At 35.6% G+C, this 22,003-nt stretch overlaps 1 protein-coding gene across 4 annotated transcripts in view; it reads left to right on the top strand.

Moving 5' to 3' along the window:
- The first annotated feature begins 3,918 nt into the window (after positions 1-3,918).
- LOC132370501 (glutamate carboxypeptidase 2) overlaps positions 3,919-22,003 on the top strand; it is a 58,537-nt gene continuing 40,452 nt past the window's right edge. For all 4 annotated transcript variants that reach the window (XM_059930606.1, XM_059930605.1, XM_059930608.1 and 1 more), the window contains exons 1-4: positions 3,919-4,188; positions 6,471-6,576; positions 11,900-12,086; positions 16,598-16,699. In XM_059930606.1, coding sequence (XP_059786589.1) covers positions 4,071-4,188; positions 6,471-6,576; positions 11,900-12,086; positions 16,598-16,699 — 513 coding nt within the window. In that variant the 5' untranslated portion in view covers positions 3,919-4,070. The remainder of the gene's footprint in view (positions 4,189-6,470; positions 6,577-11,899; positions 12,087-16,597; positions 16,700-22,003) is intronic.

The raw sequence follows: 22,003 nt of genomic DNA, 5'->3' as shown, positions 1-22,003 counted from the left end.
TCACATTTTACCTTATCTACCTACCTACAAAGTAAAGCCACACATTTTTTTTTTTAGTTGTTTTGTTTGTTTGTTTTTTTATACTGCAGGTTCTTATTAGTCATCAATTTTATACACATCAGTGTATACATGTCAATATCAATCGCCCAATTCAGCACACCACCATCCCCACCCCACCGCAGTTTTCCCCCCTTGGTGTCCATATGTCTGTTCTCTGCATCTGTGTCTCGACTTCTGCCCTGCAAACCGGCTCATCTGTACCATTTTTCTAGGTTCCACATACGTGCGTTAATATACGATATTTGTTTTTCTCTTTCTGACTTACTTCACTCTGTATGACAGTCTCTAGATCCATCCACCCACACATTTTTTGTGTATGGATGGGCATATGGCACTATGAAATATTTCAAGGTGTTCTTCAAACAAAAGCTAATGAGGTTAATATGAATCATTAGGTACAAACAAGGAGCCCAAAATGCTTTCCTGAGCACAAGCTATTGCTGTTCTTTTTGGCTCATAATCTCTGCTTTCTGGTATTGTTATTTATCTTTCTGTTTAGGTCCTGTCTTCCCCCTTTGAGTAAAGTTCTTCAGTAACAGTAATGATCTCTTATACCTCATAATCGCTTCATTACTTAGCATAATGTCATCCATTCATTCAAGAGGATGTTTCTATATGCGAGGCATTGTGATAACTCTGGAAAATAGACAGGAACATGATATGGTTCCTGGCACCAAGAAGCTTAAAATCTGAAAGGGAATAAGAGAGTAACATGTGTAACAAAAGGCTGACACAAAATTAAGGAAAAGTAGAGATCAGTGTATTAGTAGCAAATGTCTATGAATATCAGGAAGACTTCACAACACAGGTATATTTAAGCAGGATCTTTAAAGAGAGAAAAAATTATGCATATGAAAGTGGAAATAATACGTCCATATAAGAAGTTATGCATATGAAAGTGGAAATAAGGTGTCCACATAGAGGAGTACATTTGCAATTTCAGACACTTTCAAAAATAAAGCAGTATTAAGCAGATGTTGTATTCATTTTTCCTTGGGAGTTTATGAGTCATAATGAATGTGTGAAGGAAGTAAATGGTGCAGGGTTGGGGAGAGTATTGTATGAAACCAATGTTTTTGAAATCTCAAATAGGCACCCAGGCAAGGTGTAGGGATGTCAGATTTTTCATTTGTCATTAGGTGACATAATACATAGTGAATTATCAAGCAAATAGTTTTCCTTTTTAACATTAAAGTTGTTCTTCTGTTCAATCATTCACCTGTTCATTCATTGAAACAAATAACCATTCCTAGCTATCTTGTGCCAGGAATTATGGATATAAATATGTATCAAATAAAGTCCTTGACCTCAAAAAAAAATTCACAATATCCAGGAAGATAGACAAGTGAACACAGTTACAATATAGTACGATAAATGTTATAATCAAGAAAAATAAGAACGTTTCTTACTGGGTTTGGCATTCTTCTTCTTCTACAAGTCCTTATATGAAGACTCATCTACAATCTTTCCTCAATAGTCGAAGAAGGAAGTATAGTGTGATCTAATGCTTATCAAAGCAAACATGTGTCAGGTTTTTTTGGGGGCAGGGTGGGTGTTAATCAACTTCATTAAAGCTTAGTTTCTTCAGCTGTAAAAGAGAAACAGTGACAACAGAAAAATCTAGTGTGGCTTGCCACAATGAGAATCCCGCGCACTGCAAGGAAGAGTAGCCCCTCCTGGCCGCAACTAGAGAAAGCCCGCGTGCAGCAACGAAGACCCAATGCAGCCAAAAATAATAAATAAAAAATAAAAAATAAAAAAAAGAAAGAGAGAGGGCATCTTAAAAAAGAAAAGAAAAGAAAAGAAAAATCTAGTGTGGCTTGCAAAACCACCTGTTAGAGATTTCAAATTCTTTGGGGCTAAATCCTGATAATTAAATGAAATAATTCTGTAAAGCATATAGCAAGTGCCTGCCATGTAGAATGTGCTCATAATATTAATCAGTCATTAATTACTCGTAAAAGCTATGTTTTTCCCATTAAACTGTAAGCTTCATGAGGAGAGAAGGAATCCTTTCAATAAGATTTGACAGATGTTCATTTGTTCTCTGATTTCTTCAAATGTAGCCCAGCTCACCATAAGGGTATTAATTACATTTTTAGGTAGTTGTAACATTGTTCAAAACCCTTCTTATATTTAATAAATATAATTTCCCTCATTTATACTCGCATCTGACCTTCAGAACATCTTTATTAACAGATGGTACTTAATAACGTTATTAGATGATCCTATATTTTACAAATGAGAAGATACATTCAAGGAAACCGAATATGTGACTCTCCAGGGTACAAGGCTTAGACAGGACCAGATCCGAAGCTTAAGTCCAAGTCTTCTGACTTCAAGCCCATTGCTCCTCCCAATACAAGCAAAGAGCTTAGCAAATGCAGCCCATGCTCAAGGGAGGCAGTACAGTGGTTTAGAGTAAGGTACACTTTGGATTATGTCTTAGCTTTGTGACTTTGAGTGATTTATTTCATCTCATTAAATTTCAGTTTTCCTACATGTAAAATGGGAAGGGTGATAGTATCAACCACGAAGGGTACCGATGATTAAACGAGTTAATGTATATAAAGTGGCTCATTTAGAAAGTGCTCAGTATTCTTCTTCCACCATTCCTGGTTAGATTTAACAACAGGAAGATTAGGAGACGTTTAATAAATATCAGCTATTGTTAGAAAGGGATTAAGAAACTCCTTCCTTTCCTGTCCTAAGTCATCTAGTAGTTGTCTTGGTTCACTGTTAACATCTTAATTTTCCCACATCTCTTCACTTAGCTCTGAAATTCTTTATCAAAGTACCCAACATTCTCTATGATGTAGCCCCATCTCTCCTCACTCTCTCCCTGTTCGCTCCCTTTCCCAAAGCAAACTATCTGCCATTCCTTGACTATCCCTCTGGCTCCCAGACCCAAAGTTTCTTCTCATCTCCCCTGGTTCAAACTCTGCTGGTACTTCACGATTCTTTTAAATACAATGCTTCCATAAAGCACGCCTAGCTAGAGGCCATGCATGCAGTGTCCCTTACAGATTATAAGAACATCGTTGATTTTATAAAGCATGTGGTTATTGCCCTCCTTTAGATATCATTGTTATAACATTTTAAGAATTTATGACAGGGGTAGATTTATGTGTGATTGACTCTTCAGGTTAATTCAACAAAGATTGATTTCATACCCACAATGTAAGAGAGTGCCAAGGACAGCTCTGATATAAAAAGAGATGTACTCTCTGCCTTCAGCAAATTCCAATAATATTTCTTTAAAAATGGTTGTGCTATGTAAAGGGAGGAATAATTCCCTAATAATTGATTAGTATCAATGATCTTCATTAGGGAAAAAGAGCACAGTGGTAACTGGCATTGACACCAAAATTCATTCCCTGAATATTCAAAGCAGTGCCAGAACTGGACACCACCGTTTTCTACTTGATTTTACTCCTTTTAGGGCTATAATAGTATTTAATAGGATTTCGGATCCGAAAAAAGTTCTTGAGAAATAGTTTAGTCTAGTCTACTAACTTGCCTGGAACATGCATTCTCCTAGACAGACAAAAGAGGATCGTTCACCAAGAACTTAGTGTTCTTTTTGTGAATCGGATTGTGGTCTGGAAGTGGAGAAAGGAGAAGAGTTTGTTCCCCGCTTCCTCCTTCCCTTTCTCCCTTCTTTTCCTTTTATTTTAAAGTAAGGGCTAGAAATTTTCAAGCTAAACTTTTTTTTTTTTTTTTTTTTTTTAAGCACCTCTCCGCAGGGGCCGGGTTTTCTTCTTCTGGGGACTGATGCTGCCTCTTGCTCTCCGGGATTGGTTGAGAGTAAAGTAGAAATACTTTCAGGGGCGGAGAAACTGGGAGTGCCCTGGGAGTGCGAGTGGACTGCGCTGGGAGCGGACTCTAGGCTGCAGAGCTGGTAAGCGCGGCCCTCCAAGGAGGAAGCCTTTGCCCCGCCGCCCGCGAGGCAGCAGGGGGGCCACCGCAGAGGCGCCGGTCCCCGGAGGCCCCGCCGGCCACACGCTGAGATGTGGAACCCCCTGCACGAAACCGACTCGACCTTTGTCGCCTGGCGCCGCCCGCGCTGGCTGTGCGCTGGGGCCCTGGTGCTGGCCGCCTGCCTCTTCGTCCTCGGCTTCCTCTTCGGTACGGGGGCCCTCGCCACGCACAGCCCCGAGCCTACCCGGCTGTTCGGCGGTTCGCGGGACTCCCGGGCCAGCTGCCGCGTGGGTCCAGCTGCTGGTCTCCGGGTCTCCCGAGGGGTGGGGGGCGGTGATCGGGTTGGGGGAACGTGGGGACGAGCTCCCGCGCGTTAGGTGGGAGTTGCTGTGGGCGGTGCACAGTTGGGTTCTGGACGGGCTACTGTAGGACAGTCACCCAGGCTAAGGAGTACAACGGAGAGACTCAAACTGAACTTGAGAAAGTTCCAACTGCTGAGGCCCTGCGAGCAATCGGTACGTTTTAGCAGGAGCGCCGGATCTCTGGGGGCATTTGCTAGGTCGTGCAAGGAGCTTTGCAAGAAACGACTCTTACCTGTTTGGGGTCTTTATCTAGTGCCTGTGCCTGGAACTGCTTCGTGTATACAGTAGGTAGAAGTCAGGGCACCGCTGCGTGGGAGCCCTAGTCTCTCATTCTTTCGTCCTTGGGAGTAAATAAAGAGGAACACTTAGGAGCTAACTGGCTGGCATTGTCAGTGCTCTGAACAGATCCTTAATAGCAGTTCTTTAGCGTTTTCCCCTGTGTACTGATTTGCAGACTCAACCCAACTCTCCATGATAACCAGGGGGCAGCACAGATTCGCTGAGACTCTTTTAAATTCTAATTTTAACTCTGCAACTTCTCTGTGGCCTTGAGCGAGTTACCGAGTCTCTCTGAGCCACAGTTTGTCAACCTTTATAAGAATACTATCTGTAACTTAGTGGGAATCGTAAACGAAATAGCATCTAAAGCTCCTGGCACAGTATTGGGGTATTGGCACTTTTTAAAAAATTCTTTCCTGGTGAGGAGATGCTTCTAATTGGGCATTAATGCACAGGACTAGCGTTAAGGTATAGCCTGGTAGTTCGGCCCTACTCTGAATTCTGGGTCCCCTTTCTGGGATTTAGAAGACCAGGGCATAGACCAACTAAGCTGGCTCAAATTCAGCCTCTTCTTGCTTGTTGTGTTACCTTTGAGCCCACACTCTGCTCATAACTAGCATGTGGACATTAGGGTTATTGTGGGGCTTAGATAAGTGTGCTCATTAAGGGCACACTTCAACTCGAGTTTCAATTTTCTCAGCTGTAAACGTGGGAAATACACTTGGCAAGGGTAGCATGAGGATTAAGACCTTCTGCATCTTTTAAAAGCATTTTATTCGTCCCAGTATTGCCCTCAGCCCCATCCTTAAATTCACTGCTCAATGGCTGTGGGTTCTTTATTAATGTTTGTTAATTTTTTCCTAGGATTCTCTGCTCCCTCCCTCCCACAGGCCGCCGTCCTCTTTATCCAGCTCATTTTTTAGATCTCGATTCAAGCATTTCATCCTCTGAGTGCCCTGATCCTACAGTCTAATCCAAGTCCCTTTATTTTACATACTGGTGGAACTGTATTTCCATTTGCTGCCAACCATTTATTTCAATATGCATGTATATATGCATGTGTGTGACGTGTATGTGATTAATAATTGGAAAGCTCCATGAAAGCTAGCTGGGTGATTTTGGTAACCGTTTTATGCACAAATCATATCATTTATCTAAATAAACTATGTCACGAAGCCGACTACCAGGGCTAATGGCTCTACGCGATCTGGCTACCCATTGCCTCTAGCCTCTGTGTTCACTGTGTGTCTTGCAGAGATGTTGGGTGAATTGGAGTTTCACTGTAGCTCTCTGAAGTTGAACTTCTGAAGCCTACTTCAACTGCAAGCACAAAATATTTAAGCATATTTTGCTTTAGTTTCAGAACCAGAACAAATTACAAGTCTGAATTGCCTTCAACTCTTTGAAATAATTTATGTACTTGAAATATACTCATAATTAATTCATTACAAACATTTACTAAATGCTTATTCTGGGTCAGCAGAGGAGTCGCCACTGGGGATAGAAGCTTTAAGGAGAAAGAAGGTGGATCTCCTTTTTGCCTTCATTTTTCCCATCAGTTGAACCATCTTCAATTTTAGTGCTAATTTCATAAAACATTTCTTAGAATAACAGCAATACTTACTGAAATTGGATTAAAAAATATGTTGCAACTGATTTGTAATTAACTCTGTCTGCATGATTTTTTTTCCAATGGAAGTAGGCAAGAGCAATGAAACTTCAGAAAATCTCAGTTAATGCCAGAGGTCATTGATAACATGTTTTATACATGATAAATACAATAATAAGGAAAAATAGGCCCTGTCTATAAGCTCATATCTCATTCCTATATTTGTTTGTATTTTACAGGATGGTTTATAAAATCCTCCAGTGGAGCTACTAACATTCCACAGCATAGTGTGAGGAAAGCATTTTTGGATGAGTTGAAAGCAGAGAACATCAAGACGTTCTTGTAGTAAGCATATACTTAAAAGTTTATTATTCTGTTTAGAAGTTTTGATCCAATATTTCATAAACAGAAACTGACTTTTTAAAAAGGTTTTATTACTGAAGATCTTGTATCATGTTTCATCTGGAGAGGATTGTACCTTCAACTGAACTTTATCATGATAGATGTTTTAAAGCAGGTGTCAGCAAACTTTTTCTGTAAAGGTCCAGCTTTTGTAGGCCAGCTGATCTCTATCCCAACTACTCAGCTCTGCTATTGTAGCACCAAAAAAGTGATAGTAAATACGTAATTGAATAAGTGTGACGGTTTCGATAAAACTTTATTTGTAGGCACTGAAATTTAAATTTCATATAAATGATATGTCACAAAATATTATTCCTCTTGATTTTTTTCACCTATTCAAAATGTGATAACCATTTTTAGCTTGTGGGCTGTACAAAGAAAGGAAGTGAGCTGGATTTGGTCAGTGAAACATAGTTTGCTGACTCCTGTTTCAGAGGAAGATAGTATATTTTAGTCAAAAGAATAAATTTTGGACTTCGAAGTAGACATACATGAGCTAAAATTCCATCTTTGCCCATTGATATTAAAGTAACTTTGAGTGAATACTTAACCTTCCTGAGCCATCATTTTCACCTCTATAAAATGGGGATAATGATATTGTTCTGATGAGCATGAAATTAGAGAGCATATATGTGACCTAGTGTAAAAACCAGCTCCCTATTTCCTGAAATAGCTATCCCTCGTGTAGGGAAAAAACGGTAAATGAGTAAATTTAAAAAGTATTTGCAGGCTTCCCTGGTGGCGCAGTGGTTGAGAATCTGCCTGCCAATGCAGGGGACACGGGTTCAAGCCCTGGTCTGGGAAGATCCCACATGCCACGGAGCAACTGGGCCCGTGAGCCACAACTACTGAGCCTGCGCATCTGGAGCCTGTGCTCTGCAACAAGAGAGGCCACGATAGTGAGAGGCCCGTGCACCGCGATGAAGAGTGGCCCCTGCTCGCTGCAACTAGAGAAAGCCCTCGCACAGAAATGAAGACCCAACACAGCCAAAAATAAATTAATTAATTAATTAAAAAAATGTATTTGCAAGGCAACTAAATAAAACACTTTTATTGAATAATTGATTGGAATACTTAGCTTTTTCAAAGTGACATACTTGAAGTACTGATAACAATTAAAGGTTATAATTTTGTTATAATTTTTTGTAAAAATTATAATTTATAATTATTATAATAATAATTATAAATTATAATTATATAATTTTATGTAAAAACAGTCAAGTAAATATATATATGTACAGATGTACATACACATAGTCATACAAACACATATGTCTATTTAATTATGATAGAATTAAAACTATGAATAAAATTTGCTAGGGCACCTATCAAGTCTTTGGAAAGACCATTACAAGTGAGAGATCCAGAAGCTTAAATTTTGTGGAAATCCTTCTGCCTCTTGCACTTCTTTTACTATAATTATGTATAATAGGTATAATAAAAGTGGAAGTCTGGTGAGATATAATCTTCACTCCTAGACAGCGGAGCTGCCTCTGCTTCATTTTTCATTTTCTAACCTGTGAGATGGAGCGTCCAGCAAAGAAATAAAATGAATGCCTTCCTCTAGCTCACTTTCTGGGCCGTCAGCTTCTTGCTTATTCTCCGTGGCCTTGACCAAGCTCCTCTAACTGTTTAGAACTCAAGGATTTTCATCATTAACAAACAAAAGAAAGAGATTAACAGAACCCCCGACTCACCCCTCCAAGGACCACAGAACCTCCAGAAGCCTCCTGGACTCTCCAGAATTCCAATTCTCCATTTGTCCATCAGAGCGCTTTCAGTCTAATTAGACCCTTAGGTTAGGGGTCATTAAAGCCTCAGATCCTCTGTCTTGTTCCCCTTTCTCATCCTTTGCTTTACTACTAAAAATTCTCTACTACTTCTAAATCACCTGACTCTCAATAGTGGCTGGGGGGGTTAAGTAGGGGCTGCCTTTTCAGTCTCCCTTGGGGTGCAAGGTTGTCCTATGTTTTCCCTTTTGTTTTGTAGCATCTGGTTAAATTCTCAGATCTGTTCACTATTTTGCATGTCTTTAGAGAGAATTTCCTTCTCCACCCTGTTCTGAAAGACAAGATTATTTCAAAAGAGTGTCTTAGACTTTCACTGATCTACATTTGAATACCAGTTCCATCTTTCACTGGCTGTCTTTAAGTCATCTAACTTCTGTAAGCACTGTGCATTTGTAAACCAGATGCAATGTATGAAAACAGGAATACCAATAGCTCCCTTTATTAATTGAGATAACATAATGATACTTGGAACATATATAAACTTTTCTAGCCAGACAGAGATGTATGAGCTAATTTTTTTTGTTAATACATGTTGTTGGCTATTTTGGATAATTTGTAAGTTATTCTTCTTATTAGAAAATAACTGGATATTCTAATAGAATCAAGACAGTGTGACACACTTCTCAATTGATTAAAACAAAAAAAAATGAACTTCTGTTTATTAGCAGTTGTCTAATTGAGCCTCAAATCTTTGTGAATTAGTGAGGTAGCAATATTCTCCCCATGTATGGATGAGAAATTTAAGACATGGCCTGGATTATACAACAAGTTAGTGGCAAAACCTGTAATACACTGATTTTGTGGCCAATTGATTTATTTATCCTTGGAAACAATTCTTTTTTCCTACTCATCATTTTCAGGATTAACTTTGCTCCAAATGAGTGGGTTCTAAACCTGATCATAGAACACCACTGCATCTTGGTGGGTAATGACAAAACTTTTACCAGGAATTTCACTCATAATGTTACCTAACCAAACTTGGGTCTGCTAGCCTGCTGTGCAGCAAAGCCAGTCTACTGACACCAGGTTGAGGTGAAGGAGTCCAGCATTTACTGTAGGGCGCCAAATAAGGAGAACAGACAGCTTATGCTCAAAAGACCAGAAATCTCAGGTGGCTTTCAGGGGAGGGTTTTTTGTTTTTTTGTTTTTTTAAGCATTATATATAACTCCTTCTCTCCTTTATTTTTATAGGCAAAATACTTTAGATGATCCGAAAATATTTTTCCCATTTGATTTTTTTTTAACGTTTTTATTGGAGTATAATTGCTTTACAATGGTGTGTTAATATCTGCTTTATAATGAAGTGAATCAGTTATACATATACATGTATCCCCATATCTCTTCCCTCTTGCATCTCCCTCCCTCCCACCCTCCCAATCCCACCCCTCTAGCTGGTCACAGAGCACCAAGCTGATCTCCCTGTGCTATGCGACTCCTTCCCACTAGCTATCTAAAAGGGAGGGTTTTAAAGGCAACATGTGGGGTGAGGGTTGCAGCTCATGGACTTTCTTCTGATTGGTTGGTGGTGAGGTAACAGGGTGATGTTTTGGAAATCTGAATCATCAACCTTCTGGTTCCAACTAGTCTAGGGTCTGTGTGCTTGTGGTCAGCATGTAGTCACCATCCTCCAACTGGGTGGGGTTCTTAGTTTCTGCAGAACAGCTCAAAGATAGCGCATCAGGTTGTTATACTGTTTAAGCTATCATTACTTTCTTGCTTGACCACTTTTCCTCTGTTTCTCTATTCCCTCATTTCCCTAATTAGCAGCTTGGGTCTGCTCTTTGGAACCCATGGAAGGCCTAGAAGACTAAAGCCTTTTACTACAAAAAAGAAACGGGGGACACTGAGGGGCTCTTGTACCTGGGAGGGGCCTGCAGGGTACTGCTTGGTTTCAGTCCCCCCTTTTCTCTGATACTTCTTAATCCTGAGAGGAACAGGGGCAGAATGAGAAAGAGAATAAAGCTTTGGTTAGAGAGGTTAATCATAAACTTGGCAGGGGAGCTCGGTTTTAGGGGGACTCAGTTTCAATAATAACAAAGTCTAATAATGATCTCCTCTATGTGTGTGTGAGCAGGTTCAAGACTCCCATAACAATTCTTCTCTCATGTAGGAATAGAGTTATAGCTGTGACTTCAGGAAATATGCATCATCTGCATCTAGTTATGTTACAGTTTGGATTTGTGTAATATGGAAGAAAATAGCAACTTGTTGGCTATTTTCTGTTTTCTTTGCAGGTATCCATTGATGAAGGGATATACAAACTTCTCAGCTGGCTCTTAAAATTGTGTTCTTTTCATTACTTTATTTTGTAAATACGCATTAGAAATCCCATGTAAGGTTTTAAGCCCCTAAAAATTTATTGAATGAGAATTTTAATACTATTTTTGTAAATACAATTTAAATGATTTTAATATAATTGTAAAATTAATCACCAGAATCCCCCTCCTCCTTTTTTTTTTAAAGATACACAATAGAATCAAACATTTGAAATTGGGATCATCATAGCCATGTTGTCTATTAGTTTTTTTTAAATCACCATCAGGATGGAAGTGTTTTTAGTTTAGAAAAATCTACATATTTAGAACCAGAAATTCATGAAGTTCAAGAAGTTCATGAGCTAGAAATAAATCAGTGTCTTATCATGATACATGATGCTTTGTCATATGGGATTTTTTGTTTTTTCTTGAAGGGGTTTGAAAATACCAATGAACTGAATCTTCAGGGAAACAACAAATTTCCAAGAGAGAGAAATTTAAAACAAACAAAAGCACCAGTATCTGGACATATTAAGTGAGAAATTAATCTATTCATGAAAGTATTTGTGGTAGCTAAAATTTAGCCACATAGTTTATTTGTGGTCAGACTAATTCTCATCATTGATTTTAAGTATTATACTTACTTAATAAGTATATATGGTGAATGGAGTACAAAAGATTCAGTTTGAGCTTGTGTAAATATGTTCCAATTACTCCTTAAGGAAGGCACTTTAAAATGGTTGCTAATCAAAAGGTTTCTCACTTGGCTATAACTTTCAGTATTTAAAAATAAATGTAATTATCAGTAGTTCTTGGCATGTCACAGATTGATCTTTGGATGAAAATATTTTTTATTTTCCAATTATATTTTACAAGGTGAAGTAAACAGATAATTCCATGAAAGTTCAAAGATGCGTGGGTCTTAAGAAAGAATATAACCCTTTCCTCAACTAATATATAGAGATACATCTACAGGATTGCGTGTAACAATTCTCTACAAAGATCAGTTTTTCTAATTTTTCTCTTGAATGAGTACAAATTAGAGCATGAAAATTTCAAAACACACTTGAAAATCTATTTGATGCAATAATAGTGCCACTTTGCTTTTTTAATGTATAACACTTCAAAGTATTTTTTAATGTAAATCTGCCTTATTTGGTTGTTGATTTAAGATAAAGGCTGACTAAAAATTTCTAACCGCTTTCAATTTTTGTTCAACAGTAATTTTACACGGATACCACATTTAGCTGGAACAGAACAAAACTTTCAGCTTGCAAAGCAAATTCAGTCTCAGTGGAAAGAATTTGGCCTGGATTCTGTTGAGTTAGCCCATTATGATGTCCTGTTGTCCTATCCAAATAAGACTCATCCCAACTACATCTCAATAATTGATGAAGATGGAAATGAGGTAAAAAGAAAGAAAGAAAAAATAAGCCCCCCTGGTCTACTCTTTTGAAATACCTTCTGTGAAAGAATGCCCTATACCATCTCCAAGTACTGATAGAAATCAATATTGACACTTGTGAATGATGCCTTTAATAATCTTATTACTGGTGCCAACTCTTTCTTATGATGTTTGAATTTATGTGATGTTTGAAAGATTCTGAGAAATTGATGTTTGATGACATTTGCTATTTTCTATTTTTTAGTATTGTACACTAATATAAAATATGAGATATTAGTAAACTTCTAAGCAACTAAATTGATACATTTTTGATAGGTTCGGACTACAAAAGATCATGCATAGATTTGAAGATGCTAGAAATTTCAGAGAAGTGCTGTTTGAGCTAGCAGGTTTTTATTGGTACTTAATGATTATATCTCATATGATCATGTGTTCAGCTCTGTGCCCAGAACTTGGGTGTGGGCATTTGGAAGGAGAATTTGGAGAGAAATACTATAGAATTATATCTACACTAAAGAATTTACAATCTTCTTTGCTAGTTAGGGCACTTGGGAAAGAAGATAATACAAGTTATTGAGATATTTCTTATCATGATATATATACAATATGAAAGCTCATAAAATATAACTCAATATTCATCCCTATTTGCCTTACAACTACCATATTTAAAGTAGCCCCTTTTACTCTGGATAGCTTCTTTCAGTCCTTTTGTTAGCTGGGCCTTCTAAATTGCATATAGCTTCAAATATGTCCAGTTTGATCAGTCAACTAAAATGTCATGTGATGTAAGTATATATAAATTTTTAATCACCTCCTCTTATTGACTAATGAATCAGCCTCTCCTTCATGATTAATATGTTGTTTTACAGTCAGTGATATAATCCCATGCTAACTTTCCTAACATGAGTTGAAAGTTTCCATATTCACTATTTTAAATTATAGTAGTTAATACAGTTTAACTTTTAAAAATATTATCAAACTATTTCAAAATTTTAAAAATATTTTTAAGGTAGGTATGGGGAATACTGATATACTTCCTATGGTCACATAACCTTTATTAAATAAGCAGGGGCATATCTATGTAATTAAGTATTAAGGGGTCTTTAAATGTATATTTAGGAAGATTATTTAACGATGTAATAAAATATTGGTAATGTTAAAAAAATACGCATACTTAAACCAAATTTGATTTATCAAATTTGGCAATTGTGTGCAATGAGGAAAATAGCAAACTTTCATTTCTCTTCTTTTTTCCTTCCTCTTCACTTCCAATTTTGACTGTACCTTTGCTTTTATTTCATTTCATTATTTGTTTTTGCTATTATAAGCACTTATGAAATTTCTAAAGCCTGTCACTTAATATAAACCTATCTTGCAGAAGTTTCATTTTGGAGATTTTCCTGAATGGTGTTAGCTGCCAAAAGCTTATTAACTTTTTTGAAAGTTATATCATTAAATCATTTTTATTTTTACCCAAGTTTTACCTGCACATAAAGAATCACACAGTTTTCCAAAGGGCCCCTCTATATCCCCCTTCCCTGAGGCAATCACTGTTCAACACTGAGTTGATTCTTTTGGTATTTACTTCTGTTTCTTTAAATGACATGCTTGTATTGCTTGTGTTTCAGATTCAGGCATTATCTTTTGACCTTGTGACTGTTCAGCTCTATTCTCACCCCAACTACAAATGCTCTTTTACTGTGTCCCCATCTCCCAGTTTAATTATTGTGACTATTCATAGCCAAGCTATGTGGTAAACTGCAAACTTTTACTTTCCTGCATGACACAGATGAGTTCCCCTTCCCACAGGCAACAAATATGATTAGCATTTTATAGATTCTGCAAGAAATATTTTTAATACCATATGCATTATTTTATCTTTGTTTACGTAAGGATAACATTCCATATGGATTGAACTATATTTATTGCCTTTTTTATGTCACAAAAAGTAAATAGAAATTTGTAAACCAAAATTATTTTAATTATACTCAGAATACATAATTTGAGGCTATATTAGTGAATTTTGGATAGTGAGCAGTGCTCACTGGTGTATTGTCTACCTTTGATAAAGTCACCCAAAAGACTGTTTTCCGTCACCTTAAGAAACTTTTCCTAGTTGTTAGAATAACTCATAAACTTGATGTAAAATCCACCTGCTCAGTGGTGTTGTAAAATTGAAGATTACCGTAAAGGTAAATCAAGTGAAACGAGCTTGAGTACTTCCTTGGCTGAAAGACTTGCTGATGGGATGACTTTGTCTCTAGATGGATTTTTATTGCATTTTAGTATAGTTTTTCTTATAATCTTTCCCAGTGATTCAGCTGCATTTGTACCCTATGTGGACCCAGAAAAATTATGGGAAAGATGGAAGATATGGGAATTTTGGAAGAGTAGTAGTTGATTTGGTTTCATTTTAAGTTCTATCAGCATCAGAAGTAGGTAACTGGTGCTCTAGTCAGTACAATATAATGTCAGCTCAGAGTCACTCCCCATCTCCCACCACCCTTTGCATTACTGCATGGACCAGGACTTACAGTTTAACATTAAAAATGAGTGGTGATAGCAGGTGTCCTTGACTTGAATGTTTTTAATGTTTCACCTTAATTTTGATATTTGTATCAGGTTACGTTAATTCACTTCCTTTCCAAGTTTCCTAAGACTTTTTGTCATGGATTTATGTTGAATTTTATCAACACTATTTTTCTTTTTTTTGGATATCTTTTGAGATGAGAGTATAATTTTTCTTTTTCATAATGATAATTATATTAAATGATATTCTAATATTACACTAATCTTACATTTTTGAAATTTGTAATATTAGTCAGTAGTAGAGTTTTCAACTCATATATCTATATATATTCAGTTTATATTCATAGCATGTTTGGCCTGTGTTTCTGCAATTTGCTTATTGGAGTATAATTTCTAGATTAGACTTGCCTTACAAAATGAGCTGAGTTTTTAATCTCTGAAATAGGTTGTGTTATACTTAAACAATCTTTTACTTTCATCTTTCAAACTCAAAGGAAAACCAGTTGGTTTTGATACTTTGTTTTGTGGGAGATTTTAAACTACTGATTCAATTTTTTTTTATTGTTATGGGACTATTTAGATTTAAAAAAATGCATCCTTATGTCAGTTTTAATAAATTTTTTAAAATGCATTTTTCCATTTCATCTAAGTTTTCAATTATTGGCATAGTTCTTCCTAGTATTTTCTTATTACCTTTTTGAATCTGTACGACATCTATAGACATGACTTTTTTTCAACTCTTAATATTATTTATTTGTGCTTACCTTATATTTTTTTCTTATTGACATTGACAGAGATATGTCAATTTTACCTGTATTTTCAAAGAATAAACCTTCAGCTTTGGCAATCATTTCTTGTATATCTGTTTTATATTTCATTAATTCTGTTCTTACTTTATATAATTTCCTCTTTTACCTTCCTGGTGTCTATTTTGCTGTTCTTTGTAACATTTTCAGTTGACTACTTAATTTATTGATGTTCAACCTTTCTTCTTTTCTAATATGAGTATTTAAAATCATAAATTTCCTTCTAAGAGCCACTTCAACTAGATCTCACAAGTTTGGAGAATTGTTTTAGTTATCATTAGTATCTTAATATTTTCTAATTTCTATGTTTTCATTTTTGAGCCTTGGAGCTATTTAGGGGTATTTTTTAAATTCCAAATTTAAAAGTTATTCCACTATCGGTTTGATCTGATTTTCTAAATTAACTACATTGTGATCAGATAATGTGGTTTGTATGACACTAATCGTTTGGCAATTGTTGAGGCTTCCTTTAGAGCCTATTATGTGGTCAGTTTTTATAAATGTTCTGTGTTTATTTGAAAAAAATGTATTCAGTTGTTGAGTTTAATGATCTTATATTTGTTCACTAGTTCAAGTTTGTTAATTGTTTGGCTGAAATCGCCTTTATCCTTGATGTTTTCTTATTTTGTCTGCAATCTTTATTAACTGCTGGGAAAGGAATGTTAGATTATCTCACTATATTGGTGGATTATTTTTATTTCCCTTTGGAATTCTGTCAGTTTCTTCTTCCTGTAGCTTGGAGCTCTCTTTTAGAGGTAGTGGTTTGAAACCTAAAAAATAATTGATTCCTACTTAACAATGTCAGTGATACACTTAAAAGATTATATTATATTTGGTTCAAAGTAAATTTAACATTTAATTTGCTCCCAAGTTATTATCTTAGCATTTTTATAAGTGACTAAGAATACTGTATGCTGTTATTTTTATTTGAGAATTAAAGTTTTCCTTCTAAATCAAAAGCTAGTGCTTATACATCCTCTAAGGGTCTCTAAGTTTATTCATCTCATGAAATCCTCATAGCCTCTAGCACAGTGCTGGCTCTTTGATCTGTATCTTTAAAATACCAAAGGCTTCATTAACCATCTACTGACAGAAAGAGATACTACACATTTCCTTGTTTGGTTGTAGTAATCAAACTTTACCTGATTTGCTTCTGATTATTATATTTTGTTTCTCTAGCTTTTCAACACATCATTATTTGAACCACCTCCTCCAGGATATGAAAATGTTTCAGATGTTGTTCCACCTTTTAGTGCCTTTTCTCCACAAGGAATGCCAGAGGTAAAAATGCACGCAATAAAATAAAAATAACAAAGAGAACTCCCTTATACATACAGGCAATAATTAAAGGGGTATTAAGGAGGTTTTTGATGTAATCCAAATTCATCTTTTTTTACATTTAAGAAATAGAATTTCTTAGTAATAAAAAGGAATACATATTATTTTGTGTTCATAGTGTTTTTTAAGATAAAATTTATTACACTGAGATGGAGAAATCCAAAATGTACATTTATTGACTTTTGACAAATGCATACACCTGTGTAATTAAAACCCCATCAACATATAGAATATTACTGTCACTTCAGAAAGTACTTTTAAGCCCCTTCTCAATCAACTCCACACACTCTCAAGGCAATCATTCTTCTGATTTTTTTTTTTGCCACCTTTGATTAGTTTTGCCTATACTAGAAATTCATATAGATAGAATCGATAGCATGTAATCATTTGTGTCTATTTTCTTTCACTGCATAGGGTCTGTGAAATTCACATGTTTTGCATTTATCAGTAGATCGTTCCTTTTTATTGCCAAATAATTTCCATTGTATGAAAATACTACATATCTTACTACCACTGTATAACTTGGATTAATTTTCAAAGAACTTGAATGAGAATTTGAAATTGTTGCCATTTTCAAGTGAAGAGTATGAATGTCCGAATGTCCGTTTTAGAAAATGTTACGTGGTTTACTCAATAAAGCAGTGTGTATAACTATCATCTGAGATTTTACAGTAAATCCCCAGATTCTTGCATAGTACTTTGTTTTTTTATAAGAAAGTTAAATTTGAAAGAGTTGAATATAATTTATTAATGTCTTTTAAAATGTTATGTCTCATACCATAATATTTAACATTAAGTAGATTCAGTTTTGGACATATTGAGTTTGAGGTGCCTAGGATATATTCCAAGAAGTTGCTAATAGACAGTTGGGCATATTAAAGTATCACTCAATAGGGAGATAAGGGCTTGACTATCATCAGAAGCATCCTAAGTAAAAAATTTACATTTAGAATTGAATTGACATTTAAAGCTCTATCTTCACCAGTTAGTTAAGATTTATTGCAAGAACATAAGGATGATTTAATATTAGGCAATGCCATGTTTTTTAATAAGTAAAGTTAAAAAACACACTATTTTTATTATTTTCTAATGTTTTGAATATTTGATTAACTTATAATTTAAAAACTCTCACAAACTTAGAATAGAATATTTTCTATTGATTGTATGAAATTTACTTCAAATGAGTAGTTAACATCATAGTTAAGGGAACAGTATTAGAAAAATTCTCCCTAAATATTTGCACATAAATAGAATGCTTATAATCACTATAATTATTTCATAATTGACATGACATAGAAATAAGGTATATAAAAATTGGGAATGAAGAGATAGTATATTTTAGAACTCAGGTGTCCTGAGGTGACCTAGACTTATTCCTCAAGGTAAGGCACATTACCATCATGGGTCCATGTAAGATCCCTAATTTAATTTCTTTCCTTTCATCTCTCATCCCTATTTTCAATCTCATTCCTCTTCTCCACCCCACTACACCCTGCCACCCACTGTAATGTATATTTACTTTTAGCAATGTATGTATTCTTACAAAAACATGGCCTTAATTTTGTGATTGGTGTATTTTAAATGTACGCAAATAATATTATACCTTAGGTCTTACTTGGTCTCTTACTGTTTTTCAGTCAACTTTTGTTTTAATCTATTGCTTTATATCAGAGTAGTTTGCTACTTTTCACTGTTGCATGTTATCCCATGTTATCATGCACACCACATGTAACTTATCCATTCTCTTAGTGGCAAACACGTGGTTTGCCTCTAAAGTTAAATTACCACAAACAGTGTTGGAGTGAATATGCTCATACATGGGCTCTCTGTGTAAACTAAACCAGGTATGAGATTGCTGGTTTTCAGGGAATACTTCATTTCACACTGTCCAGACTGTAGCAGTTTACTGCTCCCTCCAATACTGTATGAGTGTTCCTTTTTCCTCACATTTTCATCAACGGCTGAAGTTATGTAACTTTCTAAATTTTGCCCATCTAATTGTTTTGTTGTTGTTTTAATTTGTTTTGATTCACATTTTTTTATTACAAATAAGATTGTACATCTCTAAATATATTTATTAACTATGTTGTGTTTTTGCTCTGTGAAATGATTAATTATAGCTTTCTTTTCCTGTTGAGTTTCTGGCCTTTTTCTTATTAACTTCAGGGGTTTCTTAAATATTTTAGTTATTCATCTCATATTGGTTTAGATATTGCAAACAGCTTCTCCTAATTTTTCACCCATATTTGTTCATGTTATTTATGTTGCTTTTTACTGAAAAGGATTCTTTAATTGTGATATTGTCCAGTGTTCTCTTTATGTTTTCACACTTTGGGTCTTTATTAATTTCCTCATTCATTATTTTTTTTTAACATCTTTATTGAAGTATAATTGCTTTACAAGGTTGTGTTAGTTTCTGCTGTATAATAAAGTGAATCAGCTATATGTATACATATATCCCCATATCCCCTCCCTCTTGCACCTTACATAGGCAGAACACTCTATGACATAAATCACAGCAAGACCCTTTTTCACCCACGTCCTAGAGAAATGGATATAAAGACAAAAATAAACAAATGGGACCTAATGAAACTTAAAAGCTTTTGCACAAGAAAGGAAATAATAAACAATCATATAAAACACAGATTCTGATTCCCATCGCCTGAGTTTCAGTAGGTCTTGGGTGAAGCCTGAGAGTTTGTTTCCAGCAAGTTCCTAGATATTGTTGATTCTGTTGGTTCAAGAACCATGGTTTGAGAACCACTGGTCTCACGTCCCAATTCTGTCTCTATTAACAAGCTCAGGAAGATGGAAGCTTAAAAGAAATGGAAAATTGTAGGCTAACAGTGCAATATTGTATTTATTCCCAGTTATAGAACAATGGTACAGTGTAAATTTTACAAGAAGGTCATTGTCTGAAAACAAAGATTTTTTTCTAACTAGCAGTGACAACTTGCATTTGTGAAGTGCCGAGAGGGCCTATCTGTCCACACGTGTTTTCATTTTCAAAGTTTACTGTCATTTTCAAACTAATATCTTCTCCAATCCCTTCTCCATCATAATTTGCTTTGTGAGGAGTGCAGATTTATTAAAAGATAGCCACAATTTACAGACATTTAAAGAAGTAGTTAGTCTTCTCAAAGTTGGTGATATTAAATATGAATAAATTTCAAGTAGAACATTTACAGTAAAACAAAATTCACTGAAACCAAATTGGTTAATGGCTTTGTATTCACAGTAGGATAAGAGTGAGCTCCAGAGAAGACTAACAGTTATAAATCAGACATACAGTGCTATCATCAATAGTGCATTAATATTGCATTGGTCTTAGGAGGAAAAGTAATAGCTAAAACTAATCCTTTTACTGAAGCAAAGATTCAGATGTCACCTTCTCAACAGACTTTCTCCCTTTTTTGAAAATTGCACCCAACTGAATACAGTACAAGTTCCCTGTTTGCCTACTGTATTTAAACTTTTTTTTTGAATTTTTCTACAGAACTCATCACCTTTTAATATAATATACAATTTACTTAGTTATTAATTTTATTGTTTATTATCTTATCTCTCTGCTTTCCACATGAATGTAAGTTTCTTCAAGGACAGGGATTTGCTGTATCCCTAATTCCTAGAATGATATGCCCTCAACAAGTTTGTGGAATGAATCCTACAATCAGCTTGGAAACAACCTTATGTCAATATGTTATAAATTTGTTGTGCACATGTTATGAGATATAGTTAAAGAGGAAAACAATAACCAAAATAAAATGATAGGATATTAGAAATCGTGTAGGACAGGGACTTCAAACTCTAGGGTATATGAAGACTTTCCAAAGGCAGACATAGGATGGTTTTAAATAAATCAGTTGCACCATCAATTTCTCAGTGGACTCTTTCATGGAATTGATAACTAGCCCGTGGTGAGGTCCCGCTGGTACTCTGTCTTCACCTCCTTATTTACAGTTATTTTTCTCTTATTTTATGAATGAGAGACATCACTCATTCATCCTAAAACAAGATGAAGAATATCTCTGAGTAGTAAAAAAATCTCTGGGGCTCCAAACAAAGAGACAATAGTGAAAGATTCTAATAGCTGGGTAACAAAGATTTGGCAAGTCAAATGGTTTATAGTTGAACAAAATTAAAGATGAGCCTAATTGAGTTTCCAGCTGGTATCATTAGAATTAACTTGGATAATAGATCAGTGTGAGATTTAGGAGTTGTAACTTGGAAAGAGTTTAAATAATATAGGGAAAATTCCAATTTTTTTCATCCCCATCCCAAGGTTTCTCAGAACTTGTATAAAAACAAGAAATGTAAATAGAACTGAGAGTGAGTCCTGACTCATTCTGGAAATAATTTATTCATCCATAGATCCATGACCTAATGTTTTAACATCCTATAGCACCAGAAGTTGTATTTCAAGTAAAATTTTATGCTTAGATATTATTTATAAAAGTTTGTAATGATGCTGTTAGACTCAATTGATACTACTAATAATTATAATAGTAAATTACTCTTGAAGAATTTTCTTAACATGTACAGCTTGTCATAGGAAATAAATATTTTTAAGCACTATACACACACACACACACACACACACACACACACATTCTTAATCAAGGCAAGTTTGGCAGTGATTAATAAAAGACTTGCAAACATACCCAGATTCTAGGTAACAGAAACTGAAATGGAATTTAGCATGCTAGGTGGTAATTAAGGAGTGTTCTCTTGGGATCAATATCTGTGGCAGGGAGGAGAAGGAAGCTGGAATAGGCAGAGGGAGAAGTTGCACCTCAGTGCCAGCTCAAGGACAGCCTCAGCTGACCCAATGGGCAGCTCTGGAGTCAGAATAGCCTTTCAGGATTGTCCTGGGCTGGACAAAGATGTCCAGGTATTCATATTCCCACATCGATCAGTCATTGAATATGTGCATCCTAAGAAGGGGCATGACCTTGATCAAGGTGGCTGTCGGTAGCTGATCGTGAGCAAGGGGCTGACTCTTTAAGGCTGACTGCAGAGAGCCTTCCCTGCAGCTGGAGCAAGAACATCTTCAGTGAAGGGGAATCTGGACACCAACGCCCTGGTGTCCAGCACGAATACATTTTACTTTAGAGTAAAATGCTTTAGGGAAAGGGGCAAATATAAGTTCAAGGAGAAAAAGTGATGATAAAATTCTGACTGAAGAGTGTGGTTTTAAAATGGATGATATTGAATAATAAATCATTACAATATTTAAATTCCTTTGGA

This window comes from Balaenoptera ricei, chromosome 8 (assembly GCF_028023285.1).
Source record: "Balaenoptera ricei isolate mBalRic1 chromosome 8, mBalRic1.hap2, whole genome shotgun sequence".
Taxonomy (NCBI): domain Eukaryota; kingdom Metazoa; phylum Chordata; class Mammalia; order Artiodactyla; family Balaenopteridae; genus Balaenoptera; species Balaenoptera ricei.
This window is presented reverse-complemented; position numbering and strand designations above follow the sequence as displayed.